The 23,447-nt window shown below is 40.5% G+C and overlaps 1 protein-coding gene across 3 annotated transcripts in view; it reads right to left on the bottom strand.

Annotated features, from left to right (window-relative positions):
* Nucleotides 1-1,206: 1,206 nt before the first annotated feature.
* Nucleotides 1,207-23,447, bottom strand: part of nkd2b (NKD inhibitor of WNT signaling pathway 2b) — a 59,684-nt gene continuing 37,443 nt past the window's right edge. For 2 of the 3 annotated variants that reach the window (XM_088327277.1, XM_088327279.1), the window contains 7 exons: nt 10,122-10,182; nt 8,803-8,915; nt 6,085-6,180; nt 5,837-5,972; nt 4,743-4,794; nt 4,535-4,662; nt 1,207-3,287 (listed from right to left, as the gene is read on the bottom strand). In XM_088327277.1, the coding sequence (XP_088183403.1) occupies nt 2,701-3,287; nt 4,535-4,662; nt 4,743-4,794; nt 5,837-5,972; nt 6,085-6,180; nt 8,803-8,915; nt 10,122-10,182 (1,173 nt within the window). In that variant the 3' untranslated portion in view covers nt 1,207-2,700. The remainder of the gene's footprint in view (nt 3,288-4,534; nt 4,663-4,742; nt 4,795-5,836; nt 5,973-6,084; nt 6,181-8,802; nt 8,916-10,121; nt 10,183-23,447) is intronic. The other variant, XM_088327278.1, reaches the window with a different exon arrangement.

The following is a 23,447-nucleotide window of genomic DNA, read 5'->3' as shown; positions in this document are numbered from 1 at the left end:
GTACAATTTACACAAAGTCTCTGCCTGGGTGGCCGACAACTTTTTCAAGAGAGAAAAAAAAACCTTTTGTTTTTATTTATTTAGTTATTTGTTTTTTTTTTGTTTTTCAAATCAAACGTTTGCTGCATTCAATTTTCGAAATGTTTGTTCAGTTTGGAAATTTCGGAATTTCGTTTGGCAATTTTCAAACTCGGCAGTCAATCAGAAGCCTGCATCGAATAACTTCGTGCTTCCGGACATTCCCGAGCGTTATAAGGTTGTGCATTTGCCTATTGTTTTCCAAAGTAGACGCACAGAGAACACAAGAAAAATGGATAAGTGGTCAGGAATCAAGCCAAAACCTCAGCCCCAGAAGAAATATTCAAAAGAAGCTAACAAAATTGATGACGCTACAAAACTTAGACGTACATTAAAAGCATCGTGGAAAGAGTTCACGTGGCTTGTAGCAGACGACGCAACGCAAACATTGCATGAATGAAGATGAGTCAATACAGGTACATACTGATGGCAGATGGAAAACAGCGATGTCATATACATGCAATGAATGTTACAAGTAGATTTATCTCATCTCATCTCATTAGCGACACCGCTTATCCTCAGTAGGGTCGCGGGGGTGCTGGAGCCCATCCCAGCAATCATCGGGCAGTGGGCAGGGGACAGTAGTAGATTCATATATATAAGTAGATTTTATATATATATATATATATATATATATATATATATATATATATATATATTAGATATATATATAAGTAGATTTATAATAAACTTAATTTTAAAGTGTTGTTATGTTATATACAATTATTTTTTGTTTTTGCGATTAGTCGTCTTATTGTGTTTCAAGTTGTGGAAAATGGGGCCGGCAATTTTATGGCTGGGCAGGCAACTTTTATGCCCTGGTGTCCGGTAACCTTTTTTCGTGAGTTTCAGACTCTGGTTATAGAAAAAAAGGATATTCTAGGCAAATCTGAGGTAGAGCTGGGAGGTGATATAATGTCAGAACCTTTACCAAAATAAGTCACATTTTAAGTGAATAGGACGAGTCTCAATGAAGGTATCCTTGCTATTGCTACTGCAGTTCAGTTTTGCGATCTTCTGAAATTTCACTTTCAGGTTAAAAGACTGATCCACTTTTTGTGCCCTTACTGAATTTTTTTTCCCAGTGCAGAACTTGCAAGTGAATGATTACACCATTGATGATTAAAATGAACTCTATAAGGTTTATTATAATATATAAAAGACAAAATACACATATGCATAATAATATTCATGATGACATATGCATATACAGTATAATATTAAACAGTAAAATGTGTTTATATTTATATATATATATATATATTTTATACAGTACATATAGCGGAATTAGTTGCATAAAAACTGGCAGTGGTGATTTTAAAAGTCCATCTTTCATATCTTAAGAAATCCTCTCAGTCCACAGACGGAGAGACCGCTGTAAAAAGCAGCACCTTTACACCTGAGATCCTTTATTTATTTATTTCGTAGATGTCTTCTACAGAACGTGTCTTTTTGCATTGAGGCATGGCGACAATCAACAGCATCAGAAGAGGACAGAAGGCGCCAAAGTTCTCCTGCTTTTTTTACTTTCTGGTGTATGCGTGTTCCTAATGGAAACAAGTTTAGCAGTCTTAGAAAAAGTAGAAAAAAAGTGAGAACAAAATGCAAGCTGTGCCACACAAGAACTTCATAGATCTTTCAGGTCCACAACAGCTTAAACATCACAACAGCAACGTTGTTTGTACAGGGTTCCCCCCAAAAATGTACACACATTTGAGCAGCTGATAACTCCAACTCTTCCTTTATAGACTGAACCCGTTGAACCGAGTGATGGAAACCTGATTTGATTTTGAAGAAAGGAAATTCATTCTAAAATGCTATTGGAAGAGTACAAGTGCAAATACAATGTAGAATGGAGGTTAACAAAGTACCACCAACACGAGTTACCATCACTCAAATTTGAAATTAGTTTGAAGCTGATGGAAATGTTCAGGACCTTCATGAGAAGTGTTCCAGAAGACCATGTATATCGACATGCCCACAAAGGAAGAAAGATTACTGGGAACATCTCAACAAAGTCCAAGGAAGTCTTTGCGGCAAGCTAGTCCTGTGGAAAGTATTTCCCAATCATCTGTTGATCATGAAGGGTACAGTATTGAGAGTGGTACTTGAAAAAATGTAACAAAGACCCAAACTTCTCCACAAAGATTGCATGAAGAGATGAGGCCACATTCGAATTAAATTATTTGTATAATAGACACAATTGCATCTACCGGGGAACTTAGAATCCTCACGTTATGGTTGACCACCATAATTTACCATAAATGACGTGATTGTGTTTTCATACTTCTGGTTGCACTTTAGATTAAATGTATTTTCTTCAAATTCTAGTCTGGTTGCCATCACTCAGTTCAATGGGCCCCTTTCCACCCTACGTCATCACCCGATCCCCACAGGATGCGTACACACTGTTGAACCAAAACAGCGTGAGTAATCGTACGAGTTTGAATGGAGCGAGAGAAGATTTGTATGTTGAGTTGCGTTTTTAGAGTCGCAATTTACAAAAACATCAAGCCTAGCTGTTGTGTGTACAGGTGCATGATGAATATGTCCGGATCAATCTGAATAGCTTAAAGCTGAGAGTGGCGCTTGGTCCAATACACCCGAGGTGAGCGGAGGCGGTCATGTCTGGTGGTAATGGTGGTAGTGGTGGTGGTGATGGTGTTCGTGGTGATGGTGGTGCTCGTGGCGTTGGACCACAGGAACCACGAAACCTGGGCTCCCCGGGGGCCCCGACATTTGCTCTCTCTCCAGGCCTGAGGGCAGAGTGGGTGGCCCCTGAGGATGCGGCGGCGGAGAAAGAGGGGTCTTGTTCGGGGAGAGCGCCTCGCGGGCTTTTCCTCTGTTGCGTTTACTGTGACTATACTGCAGAGGGTGCTGATGGTGTCCGGGCGCTTGGGCCTGGTGTGGTAAGTGGTATACATCCTGACCCCCATGAGTATGGCCTCCGTACAGCATGTTTTGCATCGGAGGGTGGTGGCCGTGACATTTAGTGGATTTCCCCGCGCCGCCGCTGTTGCCGCCTTTGTTGGTTCCCTTGGGGGATTTGACAAACTGTGCTCCTTTACCCCGAAACTCTGCAGGGTTGTAACTGTCGCCGATAACCTGCGAGCGCCGTTGGTGATGGAGCTGAGCTTCTGGCTCGTGGGAGCGGGAACGACTTTGGTTCTGGGAACTTCGGGTGTGACTTTCCTGGGGAGGGCTTGTTCCTGGAATACATGTCAGAGATTTTTAATTAGAATCTACAACAAAACTAAATATCACATTAATGGCTTAAAACAGGGACCTAATATATTATTTTGCTTCAATTCTGAAAAGAAAAAAATAAATACTACATAAATACTACAAAAATACAATTATAATAGTACTACGACACAAAATAACTTCTACAGAAATACTTCAGGAATACTACAAAAAAAACTACTACAATCATACTTTTATACAAAAATACGGCTTGAAATACTATCAAAATATTACTAGAGTAATATTAGAAAGTTAAAACTACAATTTTACAACAAAATACAGATATACTTCAATGGAAATTCGACAAAAATGCTACTACAGGAATACTACAAAAATACTACTACCATTATACTTTAATACAAAAATACTACTACGGAAAGAATACGTCTACAGAAATACTCCCAAAATATTACTAAAGCAAAACTACAAAATTACAACTACAATTTTACTACAAAATACAGAGATACTATGACGGAAATACGACAAAAATGCAACTACAGGAATACGATAAAAATATTACCACAGTAATACGATGAAAATATTACTACAGTAATACATCAGAACTACATAAACACTTCAGAAATACTATAAAACTAAATATCAAATTAAGTGCTTAAACAGAGCCCGAACATATTATTTTGCTTTAATTTGAAGTGTTTCAAAAACAAAATTGATTAAATCAATCAATTTAAAGACAAATATGAAACGAAATATAACATTTATACGTCTGCATGTATCCATCCATCCATCCATCCATCCATTATCTGCACCGCTTATCCTCAGTAGGGTCGCATGGGTGTTGGAGCCCTTCCCAGCTATCTTCGGGCAGTGGGCAGGGGACTCCCTGAACTGGTTGCCAGCCAGTCGCAGGGCACACAGAGACAGACAATCACTCTCTCATTCATACCTAGGGACAATTTGGACCGGCCAATTAATTTGAAATGCATATTTTTTTGGGAATGTGGCAGGAAACCAATGTGCCAGGAGGAAACCAACACAAGCATGGGGAGAACATGCAAACTCCAGCATGAAGGTTTTGATCCCGTGACCTCAGAACTGTGCCGCACACACGCTAACCACTGCCCGTTTGCATGTATATTTATTCATACGTCCAAATTTTGGAAACCCAATGCAGCTTGCAATCCAAGAGTAGGCCCCACTCTTGTCTCAGCATCAAATCCTCAAATAAAAGTGCTCTTATGATGAAGTTTACCGTCAAATCTGGAGGTGTAATTCTCGATACCAGCTAAATCCAGGTAATGATTCCTCCTCTCGGTGTTCTCATCCACACAGTAGTGCTGGCCTTCAGTGGTCGGGGCCTCATTGCTTTGCCCCCTGCTGCTTCAAATACAAATGCAACAACAACAATGGAATAAGTGTATACACACTTTTTTTAAGTGTTTTAGTGTGAGCAGGCTGACCTAATGTAGGCGGACATGCGCTTGTCAGCTGAACGACCCTCGTGACTGCGATCTGATGAAAACAGAGGAAAACAGGTAAGAACGAATTGAATCAAAGGAGTAGCAAGTTTGGGTTGCAACCACTCAGTATTTCCAGGTAGATTTTTCATTGTAGTTATTTCATTCTTTTTAAATCAGGTTAACCTAGTCCAGCTACAGCGGTCTCCCTGTGTGGGGTTTGCATGTTCTCCCCTGTGCCAACGTGGGTTTCCTCCGGGCACTCAGGTTCCCTCCCACATTCCAAAAACATGCATTTCAGGTTAATTGGCCGGTCCAAATTGTCCCTAGGTGAGAATGAGTGAGTTGTCTGTCTGTGTGCCCTGTGACTGGCTGGCAACCAGTTCAGGGTGTCTGCCCACTGCCTGAAGATAGCTAAGCTGAGCTCCAGCACCCCCGCGACCCTGAGGATAAGCGGTGCAGGTAATGGATGGATGGAGTTTAACCTAGTTTTAAATTATTTTTTGTTTTTTTGTAACTTTTTTTTCTGTGAGAAGGTGAGACAGGTTTACAGTTTAGCAGACACTCAAAACAAGGAGAGAAGACATCAATGGATTTCGAACTAGAAAGAACAGAGAAGAACCCAATCCTCGGGTAAGAAATTTCAACCTGTTCTGTAAAACCTTCCCCTCAGCCCTCTCTTTTTATTAGATCTGCCCTAAAGGGTGTGGCTATTAAATAGCAGTAACATCATTGGCCAAGAGTGACAATGTAAACAGTGCATAACAGTCAAACAAACAAACTGTGTGATCTTTCCTGACTGGTACGTGTCTTCTTTTCTCTTGTTTTTTAGCTCTCACGTAGATGTGAGGATTGTAATATCTCACTTTTGGTGTTAAGCTCAAGTGATTTATCGCAAGCACAATTTCCGATCTCTTCCAAAATGAAACTTCCGGTTTCCAGAATGAATTACATTTCACTCAAACGCAAAATACAAATAAATAATACAAAATAAATAAAAAAGCTTTCGTTAACCCCGCTTTTTCAGGTGGGTTACACAGTCAAGGAATTGAGTACTACTGCGTCAGTATTGCATCATTAAACATATTTGTACTGACCTGTTTCTCTTTTGTGGCATTTCGGTTCAGGTGTAACAGTCAGCTTGACCCGCAACGTCTTGCTTTTGTTATGGCATGAGTGATTGACTGAGGCGTCCACCACATCGTAGATGGTGTGCATCAGGCTGGACATATCCTACAATAACAGAACAAATACAAGCCTTGACGAACAGATATAGACACAATTATTTTCCAAACATGGCTTATGTCAATACCCTATGACCAGCTGGACTTTGAAATAAACTCACCTCCTTGGTCACTTTGCCACTGTTATCAAAATCGTAAAGGGTGAATACCCACTCCTGGCGGTTATCATCTTCTACTGAAACGTCACACTCCAAATCCTGCGCATATGTTAAATTATGATTAAATTTTTTGCTCTCATTTTAAGCACCCAGAGTGTCGTTTTTCATTTCACTTAAAGGGATCATCCAACACTGTACAGATGTGTCACTTCCCATTTGTGAACATCACATTACACTTTGTGGTTATCAAAAACACTATTACTATGCATTAATGCAACTAAAATGAGGACTTATATCTGTTGATGATAAAGTAATGATATTGGGCGGTTCAACATAACCACTGTATAACATACTCTCCCCGTAATACACCAAAGTCACCACAGACTCCGCCACTATGCCCCAAGTGACACTAGCTAAGAGAAAGAGGAGCGGTGAGGTGGGGCGATAGCAGTGCTAGGAATCAAATGGACTGAACCAATTTAAGGCAGTAGAGTATTACCGACACTCAAAGTTCACATTTATGCTTTGTATACCTTTTTTTTTTAAAATCAAGTGTTTTTTAATCTCATCTCATCTTATTAGCCGTACCGCTTATCCTCAGTAGGGTCGCGGGGGGGCTGGAGCCCATCCCAGCAATCATCGGGCAGTGGGCAGGGGACACCCTGAACTGGTTGCCAGCCAATCGCAGGGCACACAGGGACAGACAATTCATTCGCTCATTCATACCTAGGGACAATTTGGACCGGCCAATTCACCTGAAATGCATGTCTTTGGAATGTGGGAGGAAACCGGAGTGCCCGGAGGAAACCCACGCAAGCACGGGGAGAACATACAAACTCCGCACAGAAAGTCTGGAGCTGGATTTGAACCCACGACAGGTTCCCATGACATGAACTGTGCCGCACAAGCGCTAACCACTGCGCCGCCGTGCTGCCCTGTTTTTTAATCATCATATTTAATTCTTTCATGTCCTCTATTAAGGCGAAGAGAGTTTTGATATTGTTATAATTTTTGGGGGTGCTTGGGTTGGATTTGGGGGTACTTGAGCACCCCCCAAAACGGGCTAATTACACCTAGGTGGAAAACTTCAGTACAACGACATGCCACAAGGAGGTAGCAAAACATATACAGACGCTGCCCGACTTACGAACGACCCACCCCCTCCCCAAATTATTTACACACACAAATGAAAATTGATTTTTCAAGTTTACAGATTATTGATCATTTTGGGGTTTTCATTAAAACAGAACATTTTGGAGGCAGATAGTTTCAACATGGTGTCTTTTAATTTTTATTTTTTGCATAATTTCTGAAAAGAAACCTAACCATTGATTTAATAATCATTAATTTATGCTAATTAATGTTATGTTTTGGAATACAGCGATTAAACTGAAATTATTTAGAATTTAAATAATCAACATTACAGACGCTGCCTTACTTACGAATGAGGTTCCGGACGATCGTTCGTAAGTGTAATTTGTTCGTAAGTTGCTTCAGTGCTATATATTGTATGGAATGTATGTTTAAGGTTTTTATAAGTATGTTTAAGGCTTGTATACGTAACCTGCATTGTTTTGAAACTGAAAAATAAACATTTCATAAAGTAATATGCTCTATGAAGATAAATAAAGTTAAGTTTAACTCACTTTTGAAAGAGTTAGGCGACTTCCTCCTCCGCGGTAAAAAGTGGCCGGAAAAAAAAAGCGATCCAACCATTGTCTCAACCGCATCAAGCTTTCTTATTCCACTTTCATTTCAAAAGAAACAGCTCGCCTCTTCTTTACACTTTGCACCAACCATATTGAATGGATGCACGAGATATCAAACAATAAAAATGTCAAGGTTCTTAGCGCGCTGGAGATAGGATAGACATAGTACCGACAGTATAGAATGTTTACACACGAACTAGGAAGAGGAAGCAGATTTTTTTTCTTCCAGGAGGATGCTGGGTGACCGCTCTCAGCGCCACCACATGCCGGTAGCGGCGGAAAGAAGCACTACAATACTGTCCTGTACTCGGAAAACTGTGCACAAAATAAACAATTTAACTTACAGCAATGTCCGGATATTTTTCGACATCCCGAAAAAATGTTCATATCTACCGTTTTACATAAGTCGAATGGTCGTAAGTAGGGGAGCGTCTGTACAAGATGTTTCTGTTCTTGTTTTTTTTTTTTTTGCATTCATACAACCCAAATAAATCTGATTTTATTCAACACTGACATGTTTTCCGAGTGCAGTGAAATTGTGCTTTTTAATTTTTGCTTGTCTGCTACTTCCACATTACAGACAGGTGATATCGTCTCCAACTTTTCTATGGTCTGATGTGTAAAAGCATGACAAAAAGCAGACGGATGCATACTCTTATATTTAATACAGAGGAAAAGTAATTTGTAAACGCAAAGAGGCAGACGTCTGGTTTGTGGTAGCGGAGGAGAAAAAGCAGTGTATATTTATGAGGCACAGAGTCTGTAAGAAGAGCAGCCCTTTATGGCTATATAATGTATCTTGAGCAAATGCGGTCAGGAGTGATCACAAAAGCATTTTTAAATATAGTAGGCAATCCTAATATATCATTTGTACTGCTGCAGAATACTGGAAAGACAGCTGTCCATACACCCACAAGTTATTCAATTTATGCTATGCCTTGCTACTACATTTTCCCCAATGAAACCATGACAGATTCAGTTATTGATTACAGTCACTGTGTGGTCCACTTACATCCAAACTAATACGTTTCTTCCCACTTCCTTTCATTTCTCGCTCCCCATCCTCAGCGTGCAGGTACTGAAGGTATTTCTCGCATCCTTCCCCCTTCTCAGGAGGCAGAGCCACTGTCAGGAAACACAGATAAAACATACATAAATGGACAGGTTCATTTTGGGTTGTTCACACTTGCTGCAAAGCTTATACTTTTTATGACTCATTACGTATATTCATATAGGCTAATTCTTAGATGTACCTCAAATGATATTTGATTTTGATGATGGAATTGATCTTGGATGTGACGACACTAATCATGTAAATGTTTTTTTTCAATCCCAATTAAACCTTCTACTAATATACTGTATAACACTTTTGATAAATCTTTTGAATTTGTTTACATTTTAAAATCCCCAAGGGAATTACTGATTACTTGTGAGCCATTTTCAGGTTTGAAGTTATTTTTAGGTAACTAAATGGTGCCTGCAGTAGCCACATTAGTGACCTCTGTCCTGAAGGTTCTCAATGTATCCATCCATCCATTATCGGCACCGCAATCCTCAGTAGGGTCGCGAGGGGTTCTTATAAAAATAAGAAAATAAAAAAATAAAAGCGTTCTTTCCTTTATTTTAAGTGAAGTGAATTGTCTTTATTTTCATTAATAACAACGTGGTGAAACGTTGTATGCAACGAGATTAGATATGGCAATCCATGGTTGATTTTAGAGAGAAAAATAAGATAAATCATTGATGAATAATTTTAGGATGAGTTTAAACATAAATGCTCCCAAAAATCTCCCATATTTGTTTAGCTTCTTTTCAATTAAAATTCTTTTTCAATTCAGTCAAACTTGACCACCTAGGAAAAGTAATAATATAATGGATCTCTTAAAGGAATTTTTGACGATTATTATACTCAGAGTTGGATCACCTGTTTGATTGTTATATTGCATTTATTTATTTGTTTATAGATTTTCTAATACAGAAAACAATCAAGACTGACTATGCCTGAAAGTTGTTGTTCGAGTTACAAACCGTCGATTTTTTTTATTGAAAACGAGCTTTTGTTTGTTATTATGAATTTGAATCTCAAATATCATAAAATATCTTACTTTTTTGCCCCCTGCTGTTAAGAAAATAGACAACTTAAAACTCATATTTTTATAATAATTTCGAAATTTATTGTTGTAATTTTCTTAGTTTGAGCTCAAAATAATAGTTTTTATCCGGAATAATTCTTTTTTTCAAAATTTGCTAGTTTAGTTTCACATATTGACTCGATTTATTTCCGCACAACACATGAAACGTTGGATCGAATTGAAGTTCTTTCCAACTTACCCTCAAGGGGGCAGTGTTGATTTGAGAAGTATCCTCCTTTTGCATTCCCATTTGGAAACTCCTGGGAGGAAAAGAGAAACATTAGAGATGTAATATACGGTCACAACCTCACACACAAGAAAATTAGCATCCTAGGTCAAATAAAATCCTACTCGTCAGATGTGTTACCAATAAAAAAATAAAAAAAGACCTCAGCATGGCCAAACACTGTAAAATGTGCACCTGCGCTTATTGTGTTTCACTTTCTGGTTCCAAGCAACTTCAGCCAAGCATTTAAGATTTTTCCAAAAGACCAATAGCAAATGCAAAAAAATGACATGACCGAAAAAAAGCGATAAATTCATAAAAACTTTTTATGTGCGATAGTGGCCTTACTGTCGTCAAGTCATGTTTATTTGTGGCGCCCTTAATCACAAGGAGTCTCAAAGGGCTGCACAGACCACAGACTATTATGACACCATCCCCTGATCTAAAACCTACATGAGGGCAGGGAAAAACTCAAAAACCTCAGCGTGAGGAAAATGAAGAAACCTTGAGGTAATTCCCCTTCCAGGATGACCAGGCTGCAATGGATGTTGCAATAACAAATGATACACAGATATTGTCAACATAAAATATAGGTCAATCATAAACTATCGAATAGAAGTGTGTTTTAAGCCTAGATTTGAACAGTTCCACTGAGGTTGCAGATCGAATCTCAGGGGCAGCGCATTCCACAGCACCGGGGCCTGAATGAAGAACGCTCTCGAACCTGCGGATCTCTTCTTGGCTCTTGTGATCACTAGGAGACCAGCATTTTTAGAGTGAAGGCTCTGGACCGATTTACTGATTTCTCACGAGATAATGGTCTTACAAACATGCAGTAAGGCCATATTGCATAGGATGAAACAAAAGTTTAAAGAAAAATTCACTATAGCCATTTTTCCCCTAGGTTAACACAACGGATCTTAAGAGAGAGGTCGCTCGGTCAACTCGCACGTAGTGGGAATTTGAGAAAGTTGAACGAGGCTACACATTAAGAAAGTTTGGTTGCTCATTCAAAGTGAAGGTGTTATCTAGAACACGTTTGGGAGTAACGGGTTACTGGAACGCAATTGCTTTTCCAGGTAATGAGTAATGTAACATCATGAAAACTGTTGTTACAACATGGTGGGTTACTCTGCTAATTTTTAAAAGCAGCTCATAAAGCACATTGTTATCTGTTGTTTGTTGATTCCTCCTTCACTCACGAAGTAACATAAAACCCTCATTGTGCCAGTTATCTGAGGGGTGGGTGTGTCTATATCTACCTGCATAATACAAATGAATACAGTTACGGTGGCACATCTCAAGCACAGTATGAAGGACTGTATTTTTTCCTAGCTGATATTCTATCTACTGTATACACTCACATTCAAACCGATTTTAAAACTATAAAAGAGTGAAATTAACGAGTCAGTTTATATGAGCATATTGGGTTGTGTGTCACCAGTAGCGGACGGTATAAAGTGCATGAGGAGGAGGCGAGGCTTATACAGGAACAGCGAAATCAATGAGGCAAATGTGAGAACAGAATTTACGATCGCATTTGTGAAATGATTTTTCCAATACACCGTGCCTGGAGAAAAAATATTCCCCAGAACACATAAGCAAAATATGGATATGGAGTGTCTCTGCTAGTGTTCGAGCTCAAGATTGCACAAACCAAGTAATATAAAGGTTTCTCGGGTTCAGCGGGTTGGTGAACAAGTTTTCTTCTGTTTCTTTTATTATGTTGCCATTTTTAGGCAGTTTTAAGGGGCCAGCTTCAATGTGCTATATACAGTAGTTTGTAATTAGTGAATTACTTTTAGAGTTACATAAAAGTTTGGGTGTAGCTAATCTTAGAGGTAACGCAATTACTTGAAGTACTGAAGTAACGAGTAACTGTAAATAATTACTTTTTTTCAGTAACACGCCCAACACTGTTTAGAACAATGGATAGTAGCCAGATGGACGTTTGGTTGTTTGACTATTTTGTTGCTACAACTAGTCAGGCACAAGACAAAGTAATGGAGGAGGCGCAGCAAGGGAATGCAATCATATGGGAATAATCCACCTCCTGCATAAAAGAGAACAGAACACTCCACATGTGTTAACACACACAAGCACACACGCTTTAATATCGCCAGGATGGTGGAAACAATGACAATTAAAAGCAGCACAAGCCGCAAGAATTCAAACAACAAATGATTCATCTTGTTCACGTCATGTTTGTTCCTTGGCGCTTTGAAACCCGAAGAGCGGCTATTGACTCGAGGAGGCCCGTTGCAGGGAGGGGAATAAAAACCAGATCGATTGTCGAAAAACAAAAGAACTGCATGTACCGCATGCAAGGTTCAACATCTGCATGCGTTTAGGTGAAGGACCCCCCTCCTCCATCTTCCTCCCCTTCCTCTCTTTCTCCCCGTAATGACAACAGCAGGGCTTGAGGTTCTTTTTAACAATCTCCAAGACCCTGATACTCCCCACTTCACAGGACCAGTCCTTCAGCCTTTAATCTAGACCTGACCTTCACCGTTGATAAGAGGGGTGGAGAAGAAGAGGGAGGTCAGTCGAGAAATCGCGTCTCAGGGTCAAGGTTTGGATGTAAATTGGCCACAGGAGAGTTTTGAGGAGAAACCAACTAAGGATTGGGAGTTGGGGGAGGTTCAGGAAATAGGAATAGGCGGCACGGCGGCTGTTTGGTTAGCGCGCAGCCCCACAGTGCGGGGGTCCAAAGATTCAATTTCAGCTACTGCAGCCTCACCGTGTGGAGTTTGCATGTTCTCCCCGTGCCTGCAGATACTCCAGTTTCCTCCCACTTTCCCAGAAAAATACATGTCAGATTAATTGGCTGGTCCAAATTGTCCCTGGGTGTGAATGAGTGAGTGAGTTGTCTCTGTGTCCCCTGCAACGGGCTAGCCCAGTTCAGGGTGCCCACTGCCCGAATGTGACCGGGGTGGGCTCTGGCATCCCCGCGACTCGTTAGGACAAGTGCCGCAGTTAATGGATGGACGGTTGAAATATAGAAGGAAAGGGAAGATAAAAAGAACTGATGTGGGGGAGGGAACCAGATACAAGAAGAGGGTGTGATTTTCTTAACAAACGAAGGACAGTCCTATTGCTAACTACTGTTCATTTCTAAGAAATGGAGAAGATACTGCTTCCTTAGACCCAGACAACTCTTTCTTCACTGAATACTGTACACACCCTACCTACTAAACATAAGATCAACTGAACAACAAGTGGCAAAGGAGAATTTTCAGGTTTTACATTTATAGTCGTCCAGGGCCCTCAATGTGTAATCCTCTGTAGTCTCTCACAGTGCGAAGAAATTAATCATCCACCCATCCATCCATTATCTGCACCGCTTATCCTCAGTAGGGTCACGGGGGTGCTGGAGCCCATCTTAGCTATCTTCGGGCAGTGGGCAGGGGACACCCTGAACTGGTTGCCAGCCAGTCGCAGGGCACAAAGAGACAGACCGCTAATCACGTAGCAATAACTGGAGAGATACAAAATGAAAACTAAAGAACTAAATACACACTCCCTGACAAAATAATAACACACACGACACAATGTTGAGGACCCCGATTGGCCAACACTAGGGACAGAATCAACTAGACAGAGGTTGGACACAACAAAACACAACATGCCAGAAACACTAGGAAACACAAAACATGACAAAACGTCCAGCAGAGCCACTCATTCAAAATAATTATAAAACCTCAAACATGCTGACAAATGTTATTCAAAAGACAGTTTGGGAGCGTTAGCTGTAATATTTCTTCACAAAGTGACAGTAATACGCAGCATTTTGAGATGTTTTTGCAGCTATAACGGGTGTGTAAATTACACACAAACAATAAAAGAAATAACGGAATCTCGGCTTCAGGGCAATTGGATAATTTCATACTTTGAGATTTATTTTTAAATCAATTTTCTTCATATTCATAAATATATATATATTACATACAGTAGTGTACAGCGAAATAAAAATCAACACAAAGTGAATCTACTTATTACATTATTTGGTGAAATCCATCTTGTTATACACTGGTACTAGCATATACACAGTTTTTTAAAGGGTTGAACTACAGACGCTCCCATACTTACGACCTTTTAACTTTTAAAAATGACTTTTAAATGGTAGATATGAACATTTTTTGGGATGTCGAAAATATCCAGACATTGCTGTAAGTTGTATTTTGTATTGTGTGCACCTTTTTTCGAGTACAGGACATTACTGTAGCGTTTCTGTCCACTACTACCGGTGTGTGGCGCTGTAAGAGGTCACCTAGCATCCACCCTGAAGAAGAAATACACTTCCTCTTCCTAGTTTGTGTGTAACCATATTATACTGTATGTCCAGCGCGCTAAGAACATTATTATTGTTTAAGATCTCGTGCATCCATTCAATATGGTTGGTGTAAAGTGAATAGAACAGGCGAGCCGTTTTTTTTTTTCAAACAAAAGTGGAATAACAAAGTTTGATGCGGTTGAGAAAATGGTTGGATCGCTTTTTTTCGGACACTCTCTAACACGGAGGAGGCGCTCTTGAAGCTTATCTACCAAAAGTAAGTTAACTTTATATATCTTTATGGAGCATATTATTCTATGAAACGTTTATTTTTCAGTTTCAAAACAATCCAGTTTACATATACAAACCTTAAACATACTTGTATAAACCTTATACATAAAAAAATATAGTACTGAAGCAACTTACGGACAAATTCAACTTACGAGCGATCGTACGGAACCTATCTTGTTCGTAAGTAAGGCAGCGTTTGTATCCATTGATGTTTTTTTTTATATATTGCATAATCAAATGCAGTAGTATGCATGCTAAATTATTTTTTCTCCACTGAATGTAGAATCAAAATCGTCCTAGTGGCATAAATCCAGAGAGGTGAAAATAACCGAAAAGTTGAAACTACAAAAAGAGACATAACCAGATATGTAACAAAGACAATCAACAAACTGTAAGACAATGAAGAAAACTTCTCAGATAAAAGAATAAGGGACAGCAGCAAACAGTTTAATGAATAGAGAACAGTTTTATGATATTACAAGAATAAATCTGATTTTTTTTTTTCTTACATTTGTTCGACTAAGTACTTATTGAAACTTTGACTGTTGGCACAAGTTAGTGATGGACTAGAACAGGGCTCTCCAACATTTTTCAAGCTGTGAGCTACTTTTAGTAAATATTTAAGGAAGGATGGTTGTGTTTTTATCTACATACGGTGGCTCTCAAGCACAAAGGTACGAGAGCACTGAAATTCTCCTAATGGAGATATTCTCCATAACCTATTTACTCACATCCAAGCCAAATTAAAAAAAATTAAATATAAAATACTGAAATCAATTATATGTGCATATTTGGTTGTGTGTCACCAGTAGCATATGGTAGGCAGCGCATGGGGAGGGTGTGTGGCTCATACAGGAACAACAATATTAATGGGAAAAACATGAGCACATAATTTATGGTAAAAGTGTGCTAAATGTTGGTGGGTTTTTTTGTTTTGTTTTTTTTGCAACACGCAATGCCTTGAAGAAAAAATTGTTTTGGGACAGTACCCAGAGATGAAGAAGAAGATCTTTGAGTGGTTTGAAGCCCAGAGGCAAAATAGATATGGAGTGTCTCGGACAAGCGCCAAAGATTGCACATAAAATATAAATGGTTAACTGCTTTCACAGGTTGGTGTACATGTTTTCTTCTTTTTTTTTTTCCTACTTGGCTATTTTAAAGCAGTTTTAGGGGCTCAGCTTCTATGATGTAATTTGTAACTAAAGAGTCACTTTGAGAGGAACGTGCTACTTTTGGGTGGCAGTATTATTATGGTTGATAGAACTATTTTGTAGATGAAGTAACTAGTAACTGTAATTACTGTTTTTCAGTAACGCACCCAAACTTCTCAAATTACTACTTAGTCTTTTTACAAATTCACGACTATTCTTGAAGTAATCTGCAAAAGAGACCGAACGTTTTACCCCATCTCTGTTGGATAAACGAACACCCTTACAAAGGACAGAATCTGACAAAGAAATTGAGTTGTTCTGCAGCTCAAAGCAACATCAAAACGTCGTCTCATCCTTTGATAGACAAAGCAATGCGTTGAGCGCTTGCTCGCGAGAGAAAGGATTGTCACCAAACAGAAGACAAGGACGACATCCCCCAATAAAAACCGAAGTTCGGGGAGATTTTGACATTACGCTGATTGAGGCAGAACACATGGCTTTTGCAGAGAATTGAACGCCGGCGCCTCCTCATTACATGCGCCGAACGGGCTAATGAGAGAGCAGACCGCGTCTGACCGCAGTCTGCAGTTTAACATTTAAACACATGGCATCTCAATCTCCATCGCCCACGGTGTTGGCCTCCAAATCTGCAAGCCACATGTGTAATTAAGCGCCTCCTGGCATCTCGCCGACACCATTCTTACTCTATCAGATCGCAAGATGCTCAGTGGAGCTACGCAAATGAGTTTAAGTAAAAGCCAGGGTCTGGAACCTTTTTGATTCGAAGAGGAATGAAGGCAAAATATTTCGTCTATTGTTTTTTAAGGGGGCCGGTTCTAATATAAACTTTTGGTGCAACTTGAGATATAGCATCAGTGTTGACATCTGGGTCCAATGTATGTTTCAAGTCGCGATACAGACGAGATACAGCCGTGCTTTACACGCGGCAAGAAATTCACACGCGGTTGGCCGCGCGAAAAAGTTTTGCGCTGCTCAAAACTTTAGACCACGAGTAACCGCGGGCGGCACGCGTGGTACACACGCGGATATGATGCGGTACAGACGCGGAACGACGTGCTACGGCCGCGGCCAGGGCGTGGTTACACGCGGGTAGGACGCGGAATTTTAGCGGGTAATCGCGGGTGGAGCAAGGTCATAGCACGTTTGTTCTGCGCCTGTATCGCGGCGTTATCACGTGAATTAGCGTGTGTAACGCGTGTGACGGTCAAACGCCTTTCTCCGCGTATATTCAGCGCGATTTGCCGAGCACACGTCAGTTGTGCTCGAGACGTCAAGGGGTGAACATGGATCCCCGTCACCGTAGTGACCTCGTCTTAATCCATTTTTATTTCTTGACATTTATATTCATTTCATAACAAGATAATAAAATAAAAATGAAAAACTATTACAATAATAACATATTAGCTTCTTCTTCGGTGCCATAGTTTGAAATCTTGATCTTCACGGGACTGTGTCTTGAGCGGTTATGATTTCTACAGCCCGGCTCGGCAGCTTTTATACCCGTGGTCCACACGCGGAAAGGACGTGGAACTGACGCGATGAGGAAGCGGAACAGCCGCTGGCGTCTGTTTCGCGGGCATACCACGGATGAACAGCGGGTTGGCCAATTTTGCGCATTTACCACCGCGGGCAACAGCGTCTGCTTCACGGGCAGAAATTTCTGCCCGTGATTCAGCCGCGATACAGACGCAAACGGCTGTGTGACCGGGCCCTTAAGAGCATGTGACTATGGGTCGCACCCGTTAGATCCACAGCCATCTGGCGGTCAAAGTGTGAATCATGTATTTTGCAAAGCCACAAATATATCGCGATTTACATACGCCCATTCTAATCTTGCGCGTGCAATTTTCAATTCATATGATATTTCGATCTTGAGTAAATCGCAAATATATTTGTTTTTGAGACAAATCTCCCTCTATATGAAATGACTGAAAAATATAGCTTACATTTTCTGTTGCAGTAAGTTCTTCCCATTAGAATTTAACACTTGGAACTAATAAATTGATTTTTTGCATGGCCCATATCAAATGTCCATAATTTATCCGTAATTCCTTGCGCTAATACATATTTCAAAGTGTCTGGTTTAGGTGTAGCATAAACCTGTCCTCTTGGGAACAATCCATAGGGGGTGATGAAGCTTAATAGGATAATGCCATACAAACTAATGCCAGCTGTCATTAACCATGAGGGAAGAAGAAATGCAATGGTAAAGTGAAGCCACCAGAGACCACTGATATTTTAAGCAGACTCTTTGAGAAACCTGGGAAGGATTTCAAGCATACTTTGCCTAAAAAGTAACCACTTTTCAATCCTTGGAAACACAACATTAAAATTCAAGCAATTTCAAGGATTCAAGCACCAGTAAGAACCCTGCATTTACCAAACAAAACAATTGATTATAAAAGATACGTGTCAATGTTGGGGTCCACCTCATCTTTTTACGTGGCCCGTGAGACAATGCTCAGAGAAGTACAAGAGAAAAAATTTGTTGTATCTTGTCAAACAATCACTTGCAGTTTTAAATTTGTCCACTGGATGTCGCCAAAGCCAGGCATCACTCGCAAAAAAACACAGCGCTGACTACCATTGATCAACCAGAGAACATCACTGCAACCCATGCAATTGTTATTTCACTTAAAATAAAAGTCACGGATGCGCTGTTTAACGTAATACAAAGAACTTTAAAAAAGAAAATAGCACCTGGGTGTCTTTGCAGAAGTTCAAAGTCGCTTGATCTACTTTTTGAAATAGATTTGAAATCTAACAGCCAAATTCCAAAATGCAGGTTAACATGTAAAACAAAAACAAACCGTTTTCTTTAGTCAAATCTTACATCCTTGAATCATAATTTAATTGTGAGCCTCTAAAGAGACCCATAGCGCTCCAGCTATGCCATTAATTAACTTGTTCGACTCCTGTGAGAATGTTTTTGTATCATGTGTCCCCCGAGCTAAATGAGTTTGACACCTCTGATCTAAGACGAAGATAAAGATTCACATTTTGAACGTTTTGGCTGAATTTAAAAAAAAAAAAGGATTTAATTTTTGCATTAAATTACAGAGTTCTAGCCAGGGGTTTCCTTTTTCCCCACAAGGAAGCTCAGGCCCATGCATATTTTAAGGAAGTGAAAGAAAGATGATGTGCAGCAAGACTCAAATCACAATAACAAGTATATGCACTGATAATGCTGTCGAATCATGTGCTGCGCTGTGACATAAGACAGATCTTGGAAGTGTTTGATGTTTACTCACGCTTCGGCTTCGACTACAAGACTTTAATGTGGGGTAAGGAAACTGGGGGGGAGCGATCTTAGCTCCCAACCAGGTGACATAAGGCATCCCACCCCCTCTCCACCGTGTCTCACTGAAAAACAGTACACACCATTGTTCTTATCCACCCCCTAGTCATCTCACTCAGATTGAAGACACGCACATGCATATAGTCCGACTTCAAAAGGTACTACGTGCTTGTTTTGAAAATCTTCAAAAAAGATGATGCTTCCACAAAAAAAAATGCTTCAATAAATCCTTTGGCCTCAGGGTATGAATTACAGCAGCGTGTACGTGTATCCAAACATACTGTATGCATTGCTTCAGAAAATGAAAATCTTCAAAAGGCTTCCTCATATTTTCCAGTCTGCCCTGCTTTTTGAAATTGTGCAATTAGGATCTACACAACTTGTACAGAGCAGCTCTTCTTTCCTTGTCCAAACAAGATTTCAGCCATTTCCTCAAAAGTGTCTAAGGTGACACATACTCTACGTCACCTGACACCATCAGGAAGGCGCCAAGGGAAATCCTTGAAGCCTTTTGGTGCACTATTAACCGCGTGCGATCGAAGGGGGGGGCTAATTGCGAACGGAAACACGGCTCCGGCGTTGTCGGTGTAAAGAAAGGAACACCACTTTGTAAACATTTGCCGCAGTCATCACCGCACGGTGAAACTTGAGAGCTCGAAAGGCCGCGGAAGAAGAAAAGACCTCCATTCTGAGAGAAACCAACCTGGCCTTGACTCAAAACCAGATGTAAGTCTTTAAAACCAAGAGAACCAGCAAAAGAGAAGACGGGAGAACGGGTTGAAAAACGCTCTTGCAGGACGGGAAAAGAACAATGAATGGAGGGCGGACATGTGAGTTTTTATTCTATGTGGTTCACCAAGGTTTCAGTCCGCAGGCCGAGCCGGGGTAATTATGGTGGTGAGTCAACATAGAAAGCTGGCCTCAGCTGGTATGGAATGACAATTGTGTTAAACCTCCAAGTTTCAACGCAATCCATTCTGGGTTACATGTTTAGATTTCAAGTGGATTTGTCTCATTGGAAACTCGAAGATCAAAAGAAATTCAACAGTGACTGGTTATTTTTTAGAAATATTTCCAAGTAATACAATTTCTCAGAACCTTAGTTCAGCTTACTGGCCCAACCCATTGAGAGTCAATAAGAAAACAACATTTATAGAATTTTCGGAATTCTGTAAAGAAGGGACATTGACTTACAAAATAATTGAGCAGAATTTTAATATCAAGACACTAGGCACCAATAAACAATTACAAAAAAATGTTCTATTAATCTAGTCAATCATTGTATTGTCAATTTAACATTTGTTGAAAAATGCAGATCCCGGTATCTTGGACATTGCTAGCTAAGTTTACACCAACGCGTTCTGGGAAAACTGAAGTCAGAATATTGTAAAATAATGTAAGAGTTTCTGAAATATTGTGACACAAGATGCCATTTGAATCCTTTGAACTCAATTAATTCCTGGTAGGGAACGTCAGGTAGGAGAGTTTGGCTCGCCAATTTAACAGGGATATTTCAGAGGTTAACACTTTTTGATTGCAACTGCCCCTACTGGTTAAAAGCTTAACTGCGGTATCTGTGTCAAGCTCATGGCACCACTTCCCCCTCCCCTACTCAACAAAATACGGATTTGTATCTGTTTGATGGCTTCGATTGTCACAAAATTCAAATGACATAACGTCGTTGCCACAAAATCAAAAATGTGAAAGCCACAACATTTGCAATGCATATTGTACGATGTGATACTCATTTTTTGGAACAAAAGTTTATCACCAGTAATTAAGGATCTGGTGAAGGTCCCCGGTTCAAAACTGGGTGGAAACATTTGTTGGCCTGGAGAGGAATGGGGACCACCAGGCTGTACTTGCCCAACACAGACCACAGGAAATGGTGGCTCTACGACGCTAGTGATTAAGGGATCCACCCAACCACCCACTATCTTTTGTGGGTGGGAGGACGCTTAAAACTAACAACAATGGAAACCAGATGATGAAGGTGCTTTATCTGAGTCAGATAAGAAGGCTTCTCCTGCTACTGGTATCCATGGAAACCAGTACCACTTCTTTCATCTTGAGGAGCAAACCCCTACCAAAAAAAGGCCTCTAGAGGGATGGACGCCACCGGGGCGTACTTGCTCAGGACACACCACTGGAAGTGGGCTCCGACAACCCATGCCGTTTAGGTATCAGTGAAATTTTAACCAGAAATCATGGCAAGAATAGCTCAAACCATGGCTGCAATTGCCAGACTTAAACCCATTTGGAGAGAAAAGGACATTGCAGTGAAATCAAAGATCAGACTCATGCATGCGCCGGTTACTTCCATCTTCCTCAACACTTGCGAGACATAGACTCTCACAAAGCTGGAAACGAAAATCTAGGCCATGGACATGTGATGATACAGGAAACTTCTAGGCATCAGCTACATAGCTCATGTGACAAAACAAACGGTGCACAACACCATCAGAAGCTATAGTGGACCTAAGAATTGTTGTCAACTGTGCGTGAGACGAGAACTTCAGTGATCTGGTCACGTCACAAGATCATCAGGACTCGCCAAGATCATTCTACAGGTTACAGTCCAAGGGGGCAGGAGCAGAGGAAAACAGAAGAACTGGGCCGCTAACATCAAGGAATGGAATGGTGCCAATTTTGCAACAACCCAAACCGACAGCAGTGGAGCAAGCTGTCCTGAGTTGTGTCCCTAGTTGTGCACCGACGACCCAGGAGGTTATGGGATCCGTAATCAGAGTTTAATCCTTGCAAACTGACAATGACAACCCCCACTGACACCTACTGTCATGGATATCGTATTAAATTTACCCAAATGTTCCCCATAGATTTTAATGCAAATTCCCTCCTTTGATTTTCACAGAACTCAGATCTTACAAGCTACATTGTCCGACATAATACACGACAACGCTTTGAGCTTTGTTAGTTCTGTAGACCTCAGACACCGCCGTATTAAAATAAACAGGAATGCATGGTGAGGAGTGCGCTTGAATCGCTTTGAAGTGTCAGTCAACATGCACCATTGTCAGGTCAGTTCTGGAATTTGAAACAGACGGGTATTTAATGGGGAATTTTATCAATGCATCGGTTTGCCGTGACATGTCTTTTCCCCAATGGCATCGAGATGAGAAGACAGCACCGTGCTGTCATCTGGACGGGCTCCATGTGGCCGAGATATAACTCTGGCAGGACTCTTGTTTGAGGTCAAACAGGAGGCAGAACCTCTCCTTTGGCAGGACATGAATCACAGGGGGTGAAGCCTCTTCGGGCCTTGTATAACAACAGCTGCGAGTTGTAGAGGGGTTGGGCAGGGGGAGCTTTTGGAGGGAATGCTTATCCATTGACATAAGTGCACCTACAGTAAACCACTAAAAGTCACCTGCTCCTCTACAAGTGAGATCTTCTAATACCACCCTTCCATTCCCTCCTTTTCCTGAACCTGATTATCCTCTTACTTTGATTTGACCTGCCTGAGAGTATAAAGCAAGATTATCGCTGTTAGCTGGCCACTGGGCATTTGTCAACGATGCCGTAATCAGCTCTCCTTCATTAAAGTCAGCGTTGATAGCATCATGATGTAATGGAAGACCTTTTCTCAGCTGTTAAACAGGCGTTGGAAATCACAGATCTACTTTGACCGAGTAACAGAGACAATTAAATGTAGCAGTACGGAAACATATGACTAAAGTACACTCCTCAAAAATCACTGAAGTCCATAGTCATCATAGACAGATAATGAGTTAAGTTTATTGTCATTGATAATTATTTCATTTTAACATGACACAGGAGAAAAACGGATTTTAAAAATGGTAAGATAAGTAAAATAAAATAAAAATATTTACACTGTAGTGCTTGGAGGCTGGCCTAAGTTGTAAGTGCATCAGAACACCAGTGCAATAGAAAAACAACATTTAGCATCATTCCTAAATAAGTCGAGAAACAAGAATACCTATTTTTCTACACAAAGGCAGGATATATATATATATATTTTCGCTGTCTTGTGCACTTGTTTAGGGTGATGATGGCCCTGGGGAAGAAACTGTTATTAGGTCTGGTAGTTTTTGTTGTAAGGGACCTGTAGCGCCTACCAGGGGAATCAGTTAAAAGAAGTGCTGATCGGGGTGAGAGTAGTCCTTTATAATGTTGTTGGCTCTGCTAATGGTAGGGAGCAACAAATAATTTTCTGGGCTGTGTTAATGACTCTACACAAGGTTTTTCTGTCTTCAGCAGTGCTCCCAATGCTACTGACGTGTTTA

Source organism: Urocampus carinirostris, chromosome 2, assembly GCF_059441175.1.
Source record: "Urocampus carinirostris isolate Australia breed hairy pipefish chromosome 2, RoL_Ucar_1.0, whole genome shotgun sequence".
NCBI classification, from domain to species: Eukaryota; Metazoa; Chordata; class Actinopteri; order Syngnathiformes; family Syngnathidae; genus Urocampus; species Urocampus carinirostris.
This window is presented reverse-complemented; position numbering and strand designations above follow the sequence as displayed.